At 32.7% G+C, this 18042-nt stretch overlaps 1 protein-coding gene across 2 annotated transcripts; it reads right to left on the bottom strand.

Moving 5' to 3' along the window:
* Window positions 1–16733, bottom strand: LOC109807620 (ubiquitin-like-specific protease 1D). 2 transcript variants are annotated; one of them, XM_020370174.3, is made up of 14 exons: window positions 16197–16733; window positions 15974–16037; window positions 12515–12609; window positions 12183–12427; window positions 11277–11325; window positions 11014–11096; window positions 10869–10901; window positions 10676–10771; window positions 8491–8593; window positions 5029–5126; window positions 1744–1866; window positions 1176–1290; window positions 629–736; window positions 1–543 (listed from the first exon to the last, which is right to left on the bottom strand). In XM_020370174.3, exons 1-14 carry the CDS (start codon window positions 16509–16511, stop codon window positions 373–375), a joined length of 1698 nt encoding a protein of 565 aa, XP_020225763.1. In that variant the 5' UTR covers window positions 16512–16733; the 3' UTR covers window positions 1–372. The 2 variants fall into 2 exon arrangements, with proteins under 2 accessions (XP_020225763.1, XP_020225764.1); XM_020370175.3 differs by having other exon boundaries at window positions 12183–12424; window positions 16197–16731.
* Window positions 16734–18042: the final 1309 nt, after the last annotated feature.

The raw sequence follows: 18042 nt of genomic DNA, 5'->3' as shown, positions 1-18042 counted from the left end.
TTGGCATTAAAACAGTTCCCATTGAAATTATAAAAATTATTCAGGTGCAGAATAACGGATAGATTTGACGGCTATTACTCTAGTAGTCAGCTTTGTACTGTTTCCTACTATACATTTGGAAAAAACTTGTAACCCACATGAAATGGTTAGCAGCAAGACAAGTAGATTGTCATTTGCTCGTAGCACACTGTCAGCTACCCTTTCTTCGTATTAAAGACTATGTACCAGGCCTTGGGAAACTCTACCTTCAAAATCTATCAGCTTAAAAGCTGAAATCTGTACAAGAAAAAAAAAAAAAAAAAAACAATGCACCACCTATAATATCAACAGAGTTTTCGTTCAAGAAAATGAGGATTGCAATTCATGCAGGCATTAGGTCAAAGAATCCTCGACGGTCTCAACACAATCATTTGCACAGCTAGCAGATGAAGATTCTGAAATACACTTATTCTTGATTGAATTCTGAAATTTCTCTACAAGCAATGTACGGATTTTAACTCTCAAATTGGACGCCTCTTCAGGTTTGAACCATCTCTTTCCAAACTGTAAATTGACACTTATCAGCCAATAAAACAACCAATTACTTGAAATGAAATCATATCCTATAAAGCAGGTACAGGTATGTTACCATATCTAAATCATTTCTTTTTAGTCTTGGAGGTGCCTCCTCCACGAAACGCTCAATGAAGTACAACACAAAAAGACCACAGTCATACTCATTCTTCTGTTGGGGAACCTGGTGCATATGTAAATTCAATTATGATGAAATATTAGTGGACATCCCACAATTTTGAAACTTCAGAAAAAGTCTCGCTACAAGCTACAATAAGCTGGACACAGTCACCATATTGTAATCTTGAAACAAATTTCATTCTCTTTTCATGTGAAGGTAAAAAGTGTTTTTTCTATTAACTTTGAGCATTGTTTTCTCTGGCTGTTCACTTGAGGTTCCAAATAAGAATCTCATTTCTTCAACTGTGATTACTCAGCAAAAGTCTCAAGAACTCTAACACTAATCTAATTCATTATGGACAGAAAAAAGTTGGATGTATGCACAGATATTACAATTCGTTTCTTAAGAACAAAGGGTGAAAGTATGATATATTGTCTTCAAACAATCAAAGATAGTATCAACTACGTTAGCACATGATTTCATATTTAGAGCACACATTTACCGCAATGATTTGAGATTCAATTCTTCGAGAAAGGCACTTCCATATTCTGTTTGCAATTGAAACATCTGAAGACGCACCTTCACGATCCATATAGTTCTTTTCTTCAATTAAATAGCTACACAGCATAATTACAAATCATTAAGTTTGATGTTTAAATGGAAGACAAATGCCTAGAAAAAACCAATCAGGACATATATAGTATGATAAGTGAAGTAACAAAGCAAACTTGTAAGAACTGAACTGGATCAACCTAGTGATTTTTCAGAGCAGTTCTTACTAATATGTAAGAACATGTACATAACTGGAACAGACTATCAATGGGAATACAAGTGGCTACATTATCAAGTTTCACAGTGCTTTATGTCATAAAAAATTATACTTATCAAGAAGAATTTTGCAACGTCTTCAACCCTCCCTCATCCCAAAAAAACAAAATTATTAAACCCATCATCTTGTGACTACTGACTGGGAAGGTATCTTTAATATATAAGTGGAAAATTCATCAAAAAGAATTCCAGTTAAAATTCACATAAGAGATACAATTATACAAGAACTTCTTCCGTCTCACCTTTTAATATTATCAAAAACTGATTTACTAGAGTGAAGACCCAAAGAATCCAAATGAAGTATGATTGGCCCCGATTCATCTTCTTTGTCTGGGATACAAATAATGATCAAGCTCCAATGAAGGCTGGATACATTAAACATCATGAGTAATAAACCCAGAACTGAGTAGAGCGGCAGGGAAGATAAAGATATTACAATTCACTCTTGTCAAATACAAAATTTTGGCGATATTTCAAGAATAAAGCATAGACAAATGAGTATAAGAGTAGCCAATATTTCTTATAAAAATAATATCGAGGCAGAAGAGATGCTTAGAAAAATATACCAAAGAAAATCAATAGAGCATGAAAATCCCTTGGAGCATCAACAAGAGTAAACCAACAAGCAAGATGAAAAGAAAAAGAATTGACCAACAGATAAATTAAAATCAAATATTTGATGACAGACAGATTTTAATTATTGTTTTCCTGAAGAATAATTGTACACACGAACCCTAGTCATATAAGCTTCTGCAAATAACTATTAATTACTTTCCTAGATAGAGCTAAATTACAGTAAATAAAACTGTCCTAGAAAAATAAATCTTCTAAAAAAGGAAAATCAAATAAAAGGACTAATCAGTCTAAAATAGTACCCCTTATAATTATACTTATAATTACTCTCAACCAAGCTATCAAATGGATATCAATCATTTTCATTTTGCTAGTAAGATCCTGAAACCACTCAATGGGTTACCCCACTGATTGATATCCCAATGGAACATATGTTGTGGTTATGAATTCTCTCCAATTCCTCTTTGATAAAAGTTATAACGGAATGACAGAATGGTTTGGGAAGAAATCGCCATTCCCCATCTGTTTTTTTGGCATTTTATGGCAGCATCTGCCATGGCACCCACTATGGCCATTGTGTAAAAGTTTATGGCAGCCATGATGGAAATAAAGTCATAACGTTTTAGGGTTTCTGACTCAAACCCAGAAACATAGTTTGACACTTTTGCTTGTGTTGACATTCTCAATGTCCCAAACCCTTGCTGCCCAGGAATTCTACTTCTCCCAGTCTCTGAACCTCTGATCAAATCTGACCATTACCCTCTGGTCACCATCTTGGCCAGTGACCTGGCCTGAACTTTGTGAAACAAAGCAGGTTTTTCTTCCATGTTTTTTGTCTTCATCTATTCCTCATCTTTTATTATTCTGTTTCTTCTGCATCTATTTTGTTCTGTGGTTTCACCAGGTAAGAAACAAAACCTATAAAACTTTTAAACATTTATTCTTTAAGTCATTTGGTTAAGTGTTTAACACACTTTCTTTGGCTTTCTAGTTCAATGGTAGAAACTAAATGGTTCATCAACTCCCAACTTACAAAACCTAGCTAAAAAGACCTTAGGCTTGAGTTGTGCATCTAGTTATGAATGTAACTGGAGCATCTTTGAGCAAGTATTTAATTGGCTTTTTAAGAGTCAATAATCAATTCCAATTCTTTCTTATAATTATTCCTTAATTATTTAACTTAATGTTGTAGATCCATACTAAGAGGAAAAATAAGCCTGAGCATAAAAGACTACATGACTTTAATCAATTCCAATTCTTTCTTATAATTATTCCTTAATTATTTAACTTAATGTTGTAGATTCATACTAAGAGGAAAAATAAGCCTGAGCATAAAAGACTACATGACTTGGTCTGTGTCAAGATAATCAAGCACACAAGCAAAAATACAACCATAAGTATGAAGTTGATCCCATTACTTACTCTTAATGATATTGATGACTGTAAGGGGTGGCTAGTTGGAAAGATGGATGGGTATGATGATGAAGCTCAAGATGTGAGGGATTTTGAAGGAGATTTACTTGGGGAGATGTTTATAGGGTTTCAGAGGTAGAAGAGCCTATAATGAATACTAAGTGTAACAAAAGGAAACAACCAGCAAGTGAAGGAGCATCATTTCAAAGAGCTTCTAAAAGAGGCAAAGGAGAGCTTTCTTCAACTAGGAAAGGAAAAATGATTCAAGTTGAAGAAGATTCATAAGACTTCAATGAGGAATTAGAGGAAGACTTGCCAAATATTAATTTTGACAATTCAGAAGGAGATGCCACTTTAACTTTCAATAAGAAGAATGATTACATTAAGGAAAATTATGAGGATGATTAAAATTAGATTAGTAATGTGTCTTGTTGTCTTTTTTTGTTAAGTGTTTTAATCAATTATGTTTATGAGACTTTAATGAATTATGAAAGTGTTGTTTTGATATTTAACTATTTAAGTTTATATTCTGTTTTGTAATCTTTTTTTTTTCTTTTTTTTCTTTTTTGTTTTATATATAAATATATATATATATATGTATGTATGTATATGGATCAAGATCTATTGACACTATATTGTCAAATTAGTAAAATACAATGGATATTTACATGTATTTTGATTGTCATTTTATACATTAAAATAAAAATTTATGATGAACTACCAAATAATTTTAGAATTGTATGCTATTTTATATTTTTGATCTAATTAGTAATATCATCAAATACAACAGATAGATTGATTAAATTTGCATTCTATAAAAAATTATTGAAGATATTATTTCACTAATTTAACATCATGGTGTTAACTGATCCTGACCATATAGCTTTCAATCCAATGTTTCATGGAAGAACTAAATACATTGAAATTGATAGTCATCAAGAGAAAGTTCTTTCTAAGGAGGTCCCAACTTCAATATATTCTTGAAGGATTGTGTATGAAATAGGTGTGAATAAGTTCAAAAATTTATATGAACCATGTATATATATAGTTTGTTTGTGTACTTACAATAAACATTCATGACGATAGGAAGTAGCACTCTTATTAATAGTAACTTGTGACCGTAAAGTGTACTTATTTACTCTCTTTTTTTGGGGGGAGGGGTGCGGGGGGTTAGGGAGCCCAAGTTTTTCCAAAATACATGAATGGACATTTTATATGACTAGCGATTACAATGCAGTAGGAATGTAAATGCACAATAAGGATCGGATGTTTCACTTGTGGATTTCCATTAGTAGCATGCTCACTTCTAATCAAATGAAGCTCATTATTTCATTTTATCAAATTGTATTAGAAGTCAAAATATAAACTAAAGAAGTAACATTATAGCTTACAAATCTAAACATTGATAAAAGATTCTTCACAACAAAGGCCTTTTTGTCGTGTGAACAGTAGTTCAGATAATAACGTGTAATTCAAAGCAAAGCACAAAAAGAACTTCTCACATTTATAAACAAAAGTGCAATGCTAACAAGAAATCTTACTCCTCGTGTATCGGAATCAGAACATATGCCTTCTGAAAAATATTTACACCCTTCCACCATCTTCTGAACTTTGCAAAGATCATCTCTCTATCACTTTGCTAGATATTGCAACAAATAATTAGAGAATATACAGAAAGACGTAAAAAGTGAGGGGAATGTGAAGAAGGCAAAGATAAAAATTAACTTTAACAACAATAGCATCTTTATTTTATTATTATTATTATTTTTTTTTTTTTAAAAGAACAAGAGCATCTTTATTACAAACAGAGAATCATCATAACAGATTATCATATTATTTTCTGACCCAAAAAATAATATCCTCATGTCTATTCAAATGTTCATTATTTCAAATTACTTAAATTAATCTGTAGGTCCCTGAATCATTTTTAATTGGGTCCCTCGCCACATTTCCTTTAGGGTTCTGTTGAGTACAGGGACCAAATTAAAAAAAAAAAAATAGTTAGGAACCTACTTATCAATTAAACTAATTACTTGGTCCCTAAACTATCTGAAAATTTTCAATTAGATCCATATACTTAACAGAACCCAAATGGAAATATGACGACAAACCCGATTAAAAATTATTTAAAAGTTCAGGGACCTATTATAAATCTTCAAAGTACAAGGACTTATTGAAAAAACCCAAATAAGTCAAGGTCCTATAGATTAATTTTTTTCCTTTTAAATCTGTAAAATATTTTAAAGCAATATATTTTACCTTTCCATTTCCTACTAATTTTTAACAAAACCTCTCACTGAACCATCTATTTTCCATTCATCACTTTTATAACTATGTATTATCCCACTTTATGCTTTCAGAATACTTTTCTTTTACACACAATTTCACATGCCTCAATCTATAAAAAGGGAAGTTGTCCGATGTACCTACAGCCATGATTGTCAAAATCAAGTTTTAACTCGTAAAAAATATCGAGATTACAAGTTCAGGAACCCCAACCTGTTTGACTCGGTTACAAACTTGTTTTGGAGTGAAAACATGCAAACTTGAGAAGAATCGGACACAATAGCAGGTTTAGATGCAATTCAACATGTCTACATAGGTGACTAAAATAGCCCCCAAAACAACACAAAAACAGGCATTTTGTGATGAAGTTTTTTTCTCCATCAGAAATTAGGATTACGAGGGTGATCTGTGTTTCTCCCACAATCTGAAGTTCTGAACCCAAAATGCCTAGGTTGTAAGCTCTTGTCATGTGCCATCTATGTGTTTGTGGTTGTGCTTGTCGACGTCAAATCTCATCAAGGTTCTCTGTTGGTTCTTTGTTGCTGCTTTGTTATGGTTCCAAGATCGTTCTCATGGTGTCGTTTGTCGTGGTTCTAAGGTCATTAGACATGGAGATTTAAAGACATTAATCTTTTTTTATTTTTTAAATGTTGTCATTTTAAGAACTTGTGTTTTGTATGAATTTATGCATGATTAGGTGTGGTTTAATCTAATGAAGTAGTAAATCATTACTAAACTTTGCTACTTTATTATTGTAATTAGCTATTATGCTTTAATATGGAGTTGAAATGTTAAGTTATTATGTTATTTATAGGTATTTTTAATATATTTTATCAAGTAAACTCTTACGAGTTTACAAGTCGGGTTTCCAAAGCCTCCATGAATTTACAAAAACTCTCAAGTCTGACAACCTTGCCTATAGCCATGGTTGCCAAACTCACAAATTGACTCGTAACACGAACAATTTCAAAGGTAAAAAGAGCAGATAATCATTTTTTTGTAGACTAGGTTGAACTTGAGCAAACTGTCAGACTTTTGAACAAAATTGCATGTCTGAGCCCAAGTGAATGAGTCATGCTAAAAGCTTAAATTTCCATCCCAAAATGCCAAAATGACACCATTCCCATTCATGATTTTTTTTTTCCATTTTTCTCCTATTTGCCTCCACCAACAATTCTAAGACAGCTCCAGGCCACCAAGACCATGACAAGTTTGATGATGAGACTTTGACCATCCTAACTAATGTGTAACAAGCCATCAACAAGCTTGCAATGACATGTGATGGCTGCGCACTGGTGTGCAAAAAAGGTATCAATTTGAATGACTTTCTAGTCAGATTGTTCCTGCATTTCGAATATTAAGTCATACGAAGCTTTAAATCAAGGTGCTATTGAGATATTGGGACCTAATGGTATATCATATACATTGAAACGATTGAATGTGCAAATAAGTCAACTTCAAAGTGATTTTGTTGTGCGAAAAGTGCTTTATGACCCATAGATGCCTGTGTAGTCTAGTGGGCTTTTCCATCATGAATAAATAGGAAACCCGACACTACAAAGCAAGGAAAGGCAGCGCAACAGTAGTAGGGGTATTAAGACAAAAGCTTTTTGTAGGAATGCCGAATGCAAGTGAATGAATCCCATCCCCTTGTGAGGGAAGTGCTCACATCCCCTTCTTGAAAGGGGCACGCTAGCAATTCTATAATAATAAAGTTGAATATTCATTATTTTATGGCATTATATTTATGTTTGGATACTACAACTAGGTTTTTAACATTATTTGTGTAATAGGTAAACTCTTAAGAGTTTGAGTCAATTCTACAAACACTCCACAACTTTGCATGGACCCTATGCGTTTGACAACCCTGCCTACAGCACAAAAAAAGCAACATGAGGAGAGTTGCTAGCAAACTACAAAAGGATTACACTTAAGTATAAATTACTAGTTTCAATTGCCCAAGGAGCATTATTGGGTCAGCAATTCACATTTATGTTGATCAGTTACTTTCAAAACTATCAAGTAAAAGTGTAAAACTCATATTTAATAAACAAAAAAAGTACCAATAACTGATTAACCAGTAGTTCCAGTCAAGCAGCAAACCTTTTGCAATATTTTCAATAGAACAGTCAATGATGCATTATATCATCTATACCTCTATACCTATTTTAAAAGGGATACACTTCAGTAACTGCATTTTTTTATTTAACTTTTTACTGGACAATTTTACCCTTAATTTGTTAAATTACTCTATATGATTAACTATTTCCAAATTTAAATGTTTTTTGCTGGAACAATACATAGAAATAGTAAATATATGATTAAGAGTCTGCTTACTGAGGAAAATAATCTCTGTTCGTGCACATAAATATCTATATCTATATCTATTACCAAATTGAAAATAGGTAATCACTCCTAGTGCGGGTTCACATCACGCTTAGGTCACAGACAGTGGGGTGAAATTACATTACTACTACGGTTGTTTATGCTTCACTAACTGCATTTTTGGTTTCACTTTTGACTAGACAATTTTACCCTTAATTTTTGAAATTACTCTATATGATTACCTATTTTCAAATTTTTATTATTTTTTTGCTGGAACTATTTTAATACATAGAAATAATAAATATATGATTAAGAGTCTGCTTACAGAGGAAAATAATCTCTGTTCGTGCACATAAATATATGTATGAATTAGCAGGAAGAAAATTAAGCACCTTGTAGGAAACTGCTTCTTTAAGCTTCTTGTAGAAATATGTATTGAAAAAATGGTAATCGGATAACGATCTATTTGTCAACAATGCTTGCTGCTGCAAATATCTAGCCAATTAAAAGGCATAAGTAGAAGTTCAGAAACTAAATGGAAAATATGTCCAAGGACTATTACTCTGTTGCAGTATAATTCAAGTTTTCATCATAATTAATCCTAATGGGACAAAAAAAGTGATAAAAGATAAACATAATCAGTTTAATAGGTAATAAAAGCTAATGAAACCAAAGTGAGTAGTAACAGGTATGGGTGTAAAAGAATTAATCTATTCATGGAACATTCAAGCTTGATTCCTTAGATGCTTAAGCAAACTCATTGGTTTTACTAAACAACCAGCCTCGAGCTTGGCTTTAAACTCAACTATACAGACAAGGAAGCACCAGTTTACTTGACATTAAAAGCTAATGAATACACACACACACCCTCCCCCTCTGTTTATATAATAAATACACGGATGGATCGATGGCTGATTAGGGAGAATTGCAAACCAGCCAAAATTCCACAATATAAATAGGGAGGATAGCAGTGCAGTATGTGGCATATGCATGGTGAACAAAATAAAAATATACAAAAACCTAAATATATTAAATAACAATTAAATATTAGAAAACATAATTAAAGATATAAGATTTAAAAAACATTAAAAATTAAAAATGCATTTTAAAAAATAACTGAATTAAAAAATGACAAAAATTATAAAAAGAATCAACCCCTATATATTAAACATATACTTCTATTTAAGACCTTTTCTTCAATGAGAGGTTTTGTATGGATTTTTTTAATTTCTTATCTAATTCGATTTTTATTTATCATAATTATTTATTAATTCAATATTAATATTTAAAATAAATTATCAATATATAAAAAAACATTTTTTTACAATACAAATTATTTATTATAAATCTAACATATAATTTATACGTTTAAAAATATTTATGTATACTTATTTTAAATATAATTTATATATTCAAATATAGTATTTTTTATATATAATTTATTATAAATTTTAATTATATTATATATTATATATAATAAACATACATGTGCATTGCACAGGCTAAAATATTAGCTATATAATATAAAAGAATTTAAAAAAAATAACTGAGATTAAAAACGGAATTTAAAAAGAACCATAGTTTAGAAAGCAACAAAATAAAATAGTATAATTAGAAAATATAATAAAAAATATAACAGAATTCAAAAAAAAATTGAAAAGATAATAGAATTAAGAAAACAGAACTAGAAAATATTAATTAAAAATGAAAAATATTAAGAAAACAGAACTAGAAAATTGAAAAAAACAGAATCAAAACAAAGAATAATAGAATTGAATAATAATATTAATTAAAAATGAAAAAAGTAAATAAAAAGAATAATAGTTTTTTAAAAAAAAATTAAAAAATGCTTTTAGTCCCTATAAAATAAATCCTTAAAATACCCATTGCAAGGATTAAAAACATATTTGAGCTAATAAAATTTTATTACTTAATATTAATAAATTGCAATTCTACCAACATGAGTTGATCTGAGAGGAATGGGTTCAAAAGCATGTGGAGGGTTTGATTCGAAGATTTATCAGTGGCTGTGCAGAAAAAACACTATTAAGAAGGGTCCTTTGCCACCTACTCCTACCAACAGCCCAGGAAAGTAGCCTCTCCCACCAACCAGTACCACTACCAGATGGGAGGACACACTACGAAACCAATTAACCAATAATTGTAATTCTAGCAAAAGAATCTTATTTACTAATTATCTTTTACTTAAACTTCTCATCAAGTTGGACCTTGAAGGACAATACTTATGCCATTAATCATCAAAAGTCCAAATTAGTGTCCTCAATAAATAAAGGACATGTAAAGTTGCTTATCTCTTTAGAGGACCAAAATGGGTGATTTCAAAATTAAAACATTAAGGGACTAAATAACTTAAGCAGAAATTATAAAATAAACTTATAGTCTCAATCCCTATAATTTTTTTTAAGAAAAAACTGAAAAAGCTCAATCCTCTTCAATGTCCTATCAATCAAGCATGCATTGATTTACATTATTTCCATCTATATTCCCTAGCCTACAAATTAAATATATAATTAAATATAATAAGAAAGAAAAGTAGAGATGACTAAATAGACTTACTGAATGTAGAAGTTCATAATAGTTGATGTTAAATAACCTTGCGGGGCAAGGCAATCTTTGTCTTTGTAACAAATTTCAACACACTCTGGATCATCTCTGAGTCGTCACAAAGGAAATTTAACATGTCATGCAACATAAATAACAGAAAATTATAGTTGAATGGCGACATTATTGTATTATTATTCAGAAGTACCTTGACGGAAAATAGATCTTAGCTTCTTTCAGGCTGAAAAGAGACAGACGCAAATCAAATAGTACAAAGGCTTTTATGGGCTTATTGGATTGCAAAAGATAAAAAAAAATTAAAAATAAAAATAAAAACAATCAAACTCACTTACTATTCAGCAAATTTGTTTTCTGTTTTCTCCACAATACGAGCTTCATCGTCATCGTCATCGTCATCAAGAACAATGTGATGACCCTGTTTAAAACATGTTATATGTAGTGGCATCACTTGAGTGCTCAGAAGCTAAAGGTGTCAGATCATCAACAATCTACTGATTAAATTGGGATTTGGGACTATTATAACTAAAAACTACAACAGCCAGATGTCATATGCTAACAGCAGATAGAATGGATAAATAAGAAAATATAAACACACCTTCCTGGACCTTGAGCCATCTAATTGAATTGCATGAGAAGCATCCTTCCTACCATGTGGATAACAAAGAAAATAAGAACCCAACATTATGAATTTATACGTTAAAAAACCTAGCAAGAGCCAAAACTAACAAGCCATATCTGCCACCATCTTCAGCATAAGTAGAAAAGGGTGCAGAAGAGGAAATCATTTGAATAATTTTCTGTAGCACATGATGACGATGTGATGACCTTTGAACACAAACATAATACAACAGGAGCGAAACATAATAGAACAGTTAACATGAATATCTTATTGTGAAAATCAGTCATACTAATTTAAGCATAAAACATCATACATGAAAATTTATCTTTGCCTATCCCTTTCTGAGGCAGCAAAATAGCACACATAGATATTCATAAATCATCTCCAGGTGTCCAATATGACACGTGAAATCTTTGGAATACATGGAATAGCACGAGAGAATTCATCTCAACCCCTAAGAAGTTATATTAACGAATTATAATCCAAATGCCCAATCAAAATACCATGGAAATTTCATTGGATTTAGGTGGGGAAATTTCTATCTTTTATTAAAAAAAAGGTTGGGGAGTGAAAAATAAGGTAAGAAGATAACTACCCCTTTGTGCCTTTAATGTGTACCGTTGAATACCCATAGACAGCACACCAAATATAAAAGTATACACAACCTGACGAACCAATGAATACCCCTGGGTAAATCTAATTGCCATACAGTCAAAAATGCAGTACATTGGTTTTATTTAAGGCAAAATATACATTTCAGGTTAACCAACAATGGCAAAGTCACTAAATGAGGTAAATAAATACATCAAGACCAAAATCACACAACAATGTTGTCGTTCTAAATTGTATTGGAATGAAAAACCATAAGACAATTTCTCTTACACTTTTGGGTAGCATCTTGACAGATTTCTCCCAATATTCCGCAGAGAGAAAGTGGAAGTTGCCCTGCAACCTTTACCATCACTAAAAGTATCACGTTTGGAAAGTTTACTAGGACATTTAAACTGTGATTGCCTTGATGATGATCGAAGTTTCTTTCTTCTTCTATGCTCTCCATTGTCTTGTATTTTCTGGTTGAAATGTGACATCTCCTTTCTAAATGCATCATTAGCTATACAATTAGTCTGCTTCACAAATTAAAGTAAGACAAGATAATATCAGGCTAGTTAGAAAGGAAAAAATTAAGTAATTTGCAAATATGCAAAGGACCTTACATTATCTTCCAATTTTTTAACAAAGCAAGATGCAAATGAGGATTGTGGCTGAGCATGAGACAACAAATTCTCTTCTCTCAATTCATTAGACACACCTACAAAAGCAATCACTTACTTAGTATCTAACTGTTAGACTCAAGAATTTAAACACACGAAATAATGGATTATATTAGTAATGTAATCTGGTTTATAAGCCAGAGTCAAATACACAAACACAAACACAGGGTTTCCCCCTAACAAGGAGTCTCCTCCTACCACTAATCCACTAAAACTGATAAACAACTACCATGCCCCTATCTGACTTCCTATACCTTAGATAGTAGATAACTGTCACATGTAAAAAATAACTGCCTAATAATACCAAACAATAACTGCCCTCTACTGAAACTAAATAACTGGCAAACAATTATAACTGCCCTTTATTTTTTTTCTGACATAAACCTTCAGTGGCCTGTCAATGTCTCCCAGTACAGAAGCAACCTTGTCCTCAAGGTTAAATTATGGAAACTGTTCCTGGAAAGTATCTGTATCCACCCAAGTTTCCTCAGCTATGGGATGAAATGCCCACTTGATAAGAGCTTTGTTCATCATTATCTGGACTTGATCATTGAGCCAATTTAACCACATCAAATCCTGCTTCATCTCCCCCATCATTATTTGCTCCCAAAATTAACACCCTCAATTTTCTCTTAGGACACTCATGGAGTGGCCCAAATTGTTGGCCACATTGAAAACAGTGTCCCTCTTCTATCCTCTTGACATACTCTTCATAAAGTAGGTATTCTGTCCCTCTATTCCTAAACTGTAAATTTGTTTCATTGCTAGCAACAGAGTTCGTAGTACCTGGAATAAAGGAATTTTGCCAATTTTAAGATGGTCAGGTTCTGGATCCTGGCTTCGGTTCATCCCCAAATTGACTGGGTTATTCTCAGAAATATTGATTGGTCAAACCCCATATTCTCATGCCCAAAGTTGACTTTTTAAACTGTTTTGAAATTGTCCCTGTACAACATGATTGACTTGCATACAGAAGAATACCCTTTGAATTTCTTTAAAGAGCGAATCACAAGCTGTCTCCATTTAATTCATTCTCAATTGAACAAGCAAGGTAAATCACCCTTGGTACATCCTGCGGATCATGAGTTCTCACCTGTCTTTAAATCACATCACTCAAACCATTCATGAAATAACCCAAAGCCTGCTTCTCTGGAATTTCTGGTAGTTGTGCCAATACCATCTCAAAACGCTGCAGATAATCTTCAACCCAGCTTGTTTGACACATGGCAGCAAGTTGTTCATATGCATTCCTTGCAACATTGCTTGAAAATCTTTTAAGCATCTCGGTTTTTAAGTCTTCCCAAGTCAGATTCGGCAATCTCTTCCTCAAACATGTAAACCAGTGTACCACAGAACCCCCCATACATACAAAGGGTATACTTATTTTCATTTCTGGTTTGATATTCTGAATTTCAAAAAAAAAAAAAATCAGCCCTTGCCAATTCAACCAATTGGATCATTCTCAACAAAATTGGGTAGTTCAACCTTCTTGATTGCTTTCTATGAACCATCTCCCTGGTTTATGTACAGGAATTTTAAGATGGCTAGAACTCCCTGTATCTCCCCCCACTATCTCCAACCCCTTCAAACTTACTAATTCCTTCAACAAGGTTTGCATCCCATCCAAACAATCAATCTTCTTCATCTCATCTAAATCTCTCCTCATCTCCTCCACAGAATTCCCCATCATTTGCAATCTACAATGATGGGCAGAATTGGATCTGGTCATCTCTTAATTAATTTAATATCTCCACTTGTTTCTCCAATCCTTCCACTCTTGACTCCATCCTCATCGAAGGAATCCAGCAGGTCTAACCAATTGTTAGACTCAAGAATTTAAACACACAAAATAATGGATTACATTAGTAATGTAATCTGTTTTATAGACCAGATTCAATTACACAATCACAAACAAAAGGGTTTCCCCCTAACAGAATCACAAACACAGGGTTTCCCTCAGACAAGAGTCTCCTCCTTCAACTAAAACTGATAAACAACTACCCTTCCCCCATCTGACTTCCTCTACATTATATATTAGATTAGAAGATAACTGTCACATATAAAAAATAACTGCCTACAATAACTGCAGAAATATCTACCCAATAATACCATAATACCAAACAATAATTGCCCTCTACCTAAACTAAATAACTCTCACATACAAAATTATAAGTGCCTTTTATTTTTTTCTTACATAAACCTTCAGTGGCCAATCAATAAGAAAGAAGTATTTTAATCATGTGTTGATGTCAGTTTTAAAATATAGTTATCAATCCTGCAGCAACGCAGGTCGGATGACCCCAAAACTTCAATAGCTGGACAGAAAATAATGGGGCTGCAATTGTGAAATTTTAGATACAAGTTAGAGAGTGGGAAAAGCTAGGGAGAGAGAACAAGGATGGATAGAAAATGCCCAAAGAGATCAGGGATGGATGCAAACTCATGACTCAAGAGAACAGAAGTATTGAAATGGACCAAACTGCTATGGAAGTCAGGGATGGCTGGAAAATGTTGCCAAAGATAGGGGGGCGAATGATCATCAGAGAATATGTACAAGTCAGTGTAGGAAAAGTAGGGTCCTCTTTTTCTGGTTACAAATAGTTTAGATTAGGGTAAGGCATGTTGTAAGGTAAGAGCCAACCACAAATCTTATCTTTTTAAGAATTTTCAATGAGTTTACAGATAGTTTATCCCATCGATGCAAGTCTGCATTGAAGGATAAAAGACACGAGAAAAACCGGATTCGATCTCAAATTCTCATGTCCTAGCCAGTAGGAGCAAAAGAACTTAACCGGTTGTCAACTTGCAAGGCAAACTAGGGTCCTCTGATTTAATAAAAGAAGGGGCCAGGGGAAAATCATGAAATTACCCCCCTAAAAAACCCTACCTAGACGTCACTGCTACAGGACTAAATTAGAAATTTAGCAACCAGTCCCAGTTACACCTGCTACAGCAGCGAAATGCTGCAATTTCACCACAGCTTTATTTGAGTTCCATAGCGCCCAAGAGCCATTCTGCAACGCAATCCCACCATAGCACACCATTTATATCATACCAAAACATCAGGTTTCCAATGTTGAGATCTATAACCCAGTAATGACAACAACATTTTCATCTTTTCTCCAAGAATAAACAAAAATGACACATACTAGACCATAACCAAGATATTTCCCCCTCCTTTCACCAGAGAATCATTAAAAAACATCACCCAAACGATCACCATTACGCCCCAAGAGCATCGCCAGAAAACACACTGATAGATCAGTTCCAATAGCCACTCTCATTAGATTCCCTACTACCAACAAACTCGACTTCCATCGAATCCTACCATAACCACAAACAAATAAAACCAAACTCCAACGCTGACCCGTAACAAGAATCGCTAAAAAAAACCAAATTTACCCTCACTAACAGCATTTGAACTCGTAGCTTGTCCAGATTGCGGCTTCTGGTCCTCATCAACTTCCTGTTCTACAAAGGAAAACCCAAAACCAAAAAACCAAACAACATTAGCAACTAACCCAACAACAACAACCCAAAAAACAAAACAACTCAGTTCAGAAAGCAAAACCCTAGAATCAAAAAAAAAAAAAAAAAAAAACAAATTAAGCGTTGGAAGCGGAACCTGGCGACGGCGCTTGAATTCCCGACGAGCGAGTTCATCCTGGTAACGGCCGATGGTGGCGCGAAGCTTGGCGCCATTGTCGGGCAAATTCCTACCGGTTCCGTCGAGGGTTTGCTTCATGCTCTGAATCGATTCCTTGAGCTTGTGATCCGTGAACGCGTGGAGGTCATCGGCGGGGGGCTGATCGGAGGCCATGGCGGAGGACGGGACGACGAGGAGCTCGCGCGGCGGCGAGTGGCTGTTGTCGAGGAGTTGGTTCCAGTCAATGGGGACAGGGCCCTGTCCTTGTTGCTGCTGTTCCTGTTCCTCCTCCATGCATTTGACGAGTGACTCAAACTGTGTCACACTGTTACTTGGAATGAACACTGGTGAGATGAAACTGGCGCTACCAGTGCGTGGCGCACCTCACCACCACTTTCTCTTCTTCTGCCCAATTATTTCACTTTTGGGAATCCTTCACTCCTGTTAATCTCCCATGTGAATGTAAATGTGAACGACACAGCGAATTTCACCTTTTTAGGGTTTATTTACAAGATGATAGTAAATGTGAACGACACATATGTATGTGTGTGTATTTTGAGCGCGTGGACCAACCGCTGTGAATTGAAGTGGTGAACATAAACAATAAAGAATAATAATTAATAATACATTTCGCAAATTTCACCTTTTTAGGATTTATTTCTAAGAATAATACTAATATTTTTATATATTATTGTTTCGGGATGGATGGAATCTTACACTTGTAATTGTGTTGAAATATTTGAAGGGTTGGAGAGAGAATTCTATTACACTTTGAGCAAGATTTGTTATTTTTATATTCTCTTATTGATTATATTAAAATATTTATATTTTTTATTTATAAGAATTGATATTTTATTTAGAATACTAAGAGAAAGTTGTAAAAGAATATAACTTTTCAAATTAAATAAGTTGTCCAATATAATAAGAGTTACAAATTTTAATATCAAAAGTCTTAATTAACATAAGATTTTATAAAGTTTAAGACTAGGTACTTTATTAGAGTTAGGTATCTTATTTTTAACATATTACGTTAATTAATGTAACATGTTAAAAATAATTAAATAAGTTAGGTAATTTAATTCAATTATTTCTCTTATTTTATTTTGTATCACTTTTCAACCCAAGAAAGAAATAATTTATTTATTTAATATAAGTTTAATAAATTTATATTTTTTATCATAGTTAAAATGATATACTTTATAAAGAAATAGTAATCTTTTTTATAAGGTATTTATAAAGATTATGAATATATATTTTTCTTGGTGTTGAATAATAAGAAGAGAAATTGATAAATAAATATTTTTTCTTAGTTGAATTTGATAAATAAATATTTTTTCTTATCTCTTAAACTTTTCAATTTATCATTTACCAATTTTATTAGTATTTGATGTATAAACATTTTAATATGGAGTAATATTTTCATCTCTATAACAACTAAACACATCATTAACCTAAGATTCGCATATGCTTTAATAGGGATTAGTTGACTTTTTCAAATCATTTATTTTTTATTTTATAATATATTAATTAGTCTTATAATACATTAAGTGGAATATGAATTAAAATACCAAGTCCTACCATTATTTTGCATTAGTAATATATTATTAAGCCAAAATGAAAACTTGGTGAACAAAAAATAGGCTTGACTCTACTCTTTAAAAAAAAATAGTATATTATTAGGTTGAAAAAGAGGTCTTATTTTTTTTTCTCTTTCTTTCACAATTTCATTTAGTTTCACAGTTTCACCCTCCCTTTTATGTTGATGATTTTTCATGATAATTACTATTTTTGTTTTATAGTGTAATTTATTCAATTATTTCTCTTA

Source organism: Cajanus cajan, chromosome 5, assembly GCF_000230855.2.
Source record: "Cajanus cajan strain Asha chromosome 5, NIPB_CcT2T_4, whole genome shotgun sequence".
Taxonomy (NCBI): Eukaryota; Viridiplantae; Streptophyta; class Magnoliopsida; order Fabales; family Fabaceae; genus Cajanus; species Cajanus cajan.
The sequence above is the reverse complement of the archived record's forward strand: the minus strand, read 5'-3'. Positions and strand labels throughout refer to the sequence as shown.

Coding starts and splice junctions, on each gene's coding strand:
- LOC109807620 (XM_020370174.3), bottom strand. CDS start 16,511: ATGGAGGAGGAACAGGAACAGCAGCAACAAGGACAGGGCCCTGTCCCC. Junction 1,867..5,028: donor CTGATTCCGATACACGAGGA/GTAAGATTTCTT, acceptor TAATGTATCCAG/CCTTCATTGGAGCTTGATCA. Junction 544..628: donor AAAGAAATGATTTAGATATG/GTAACATACCTG, acceptor GTCAATTTACAG/TTTGGAAAGAGATGGTTCAA.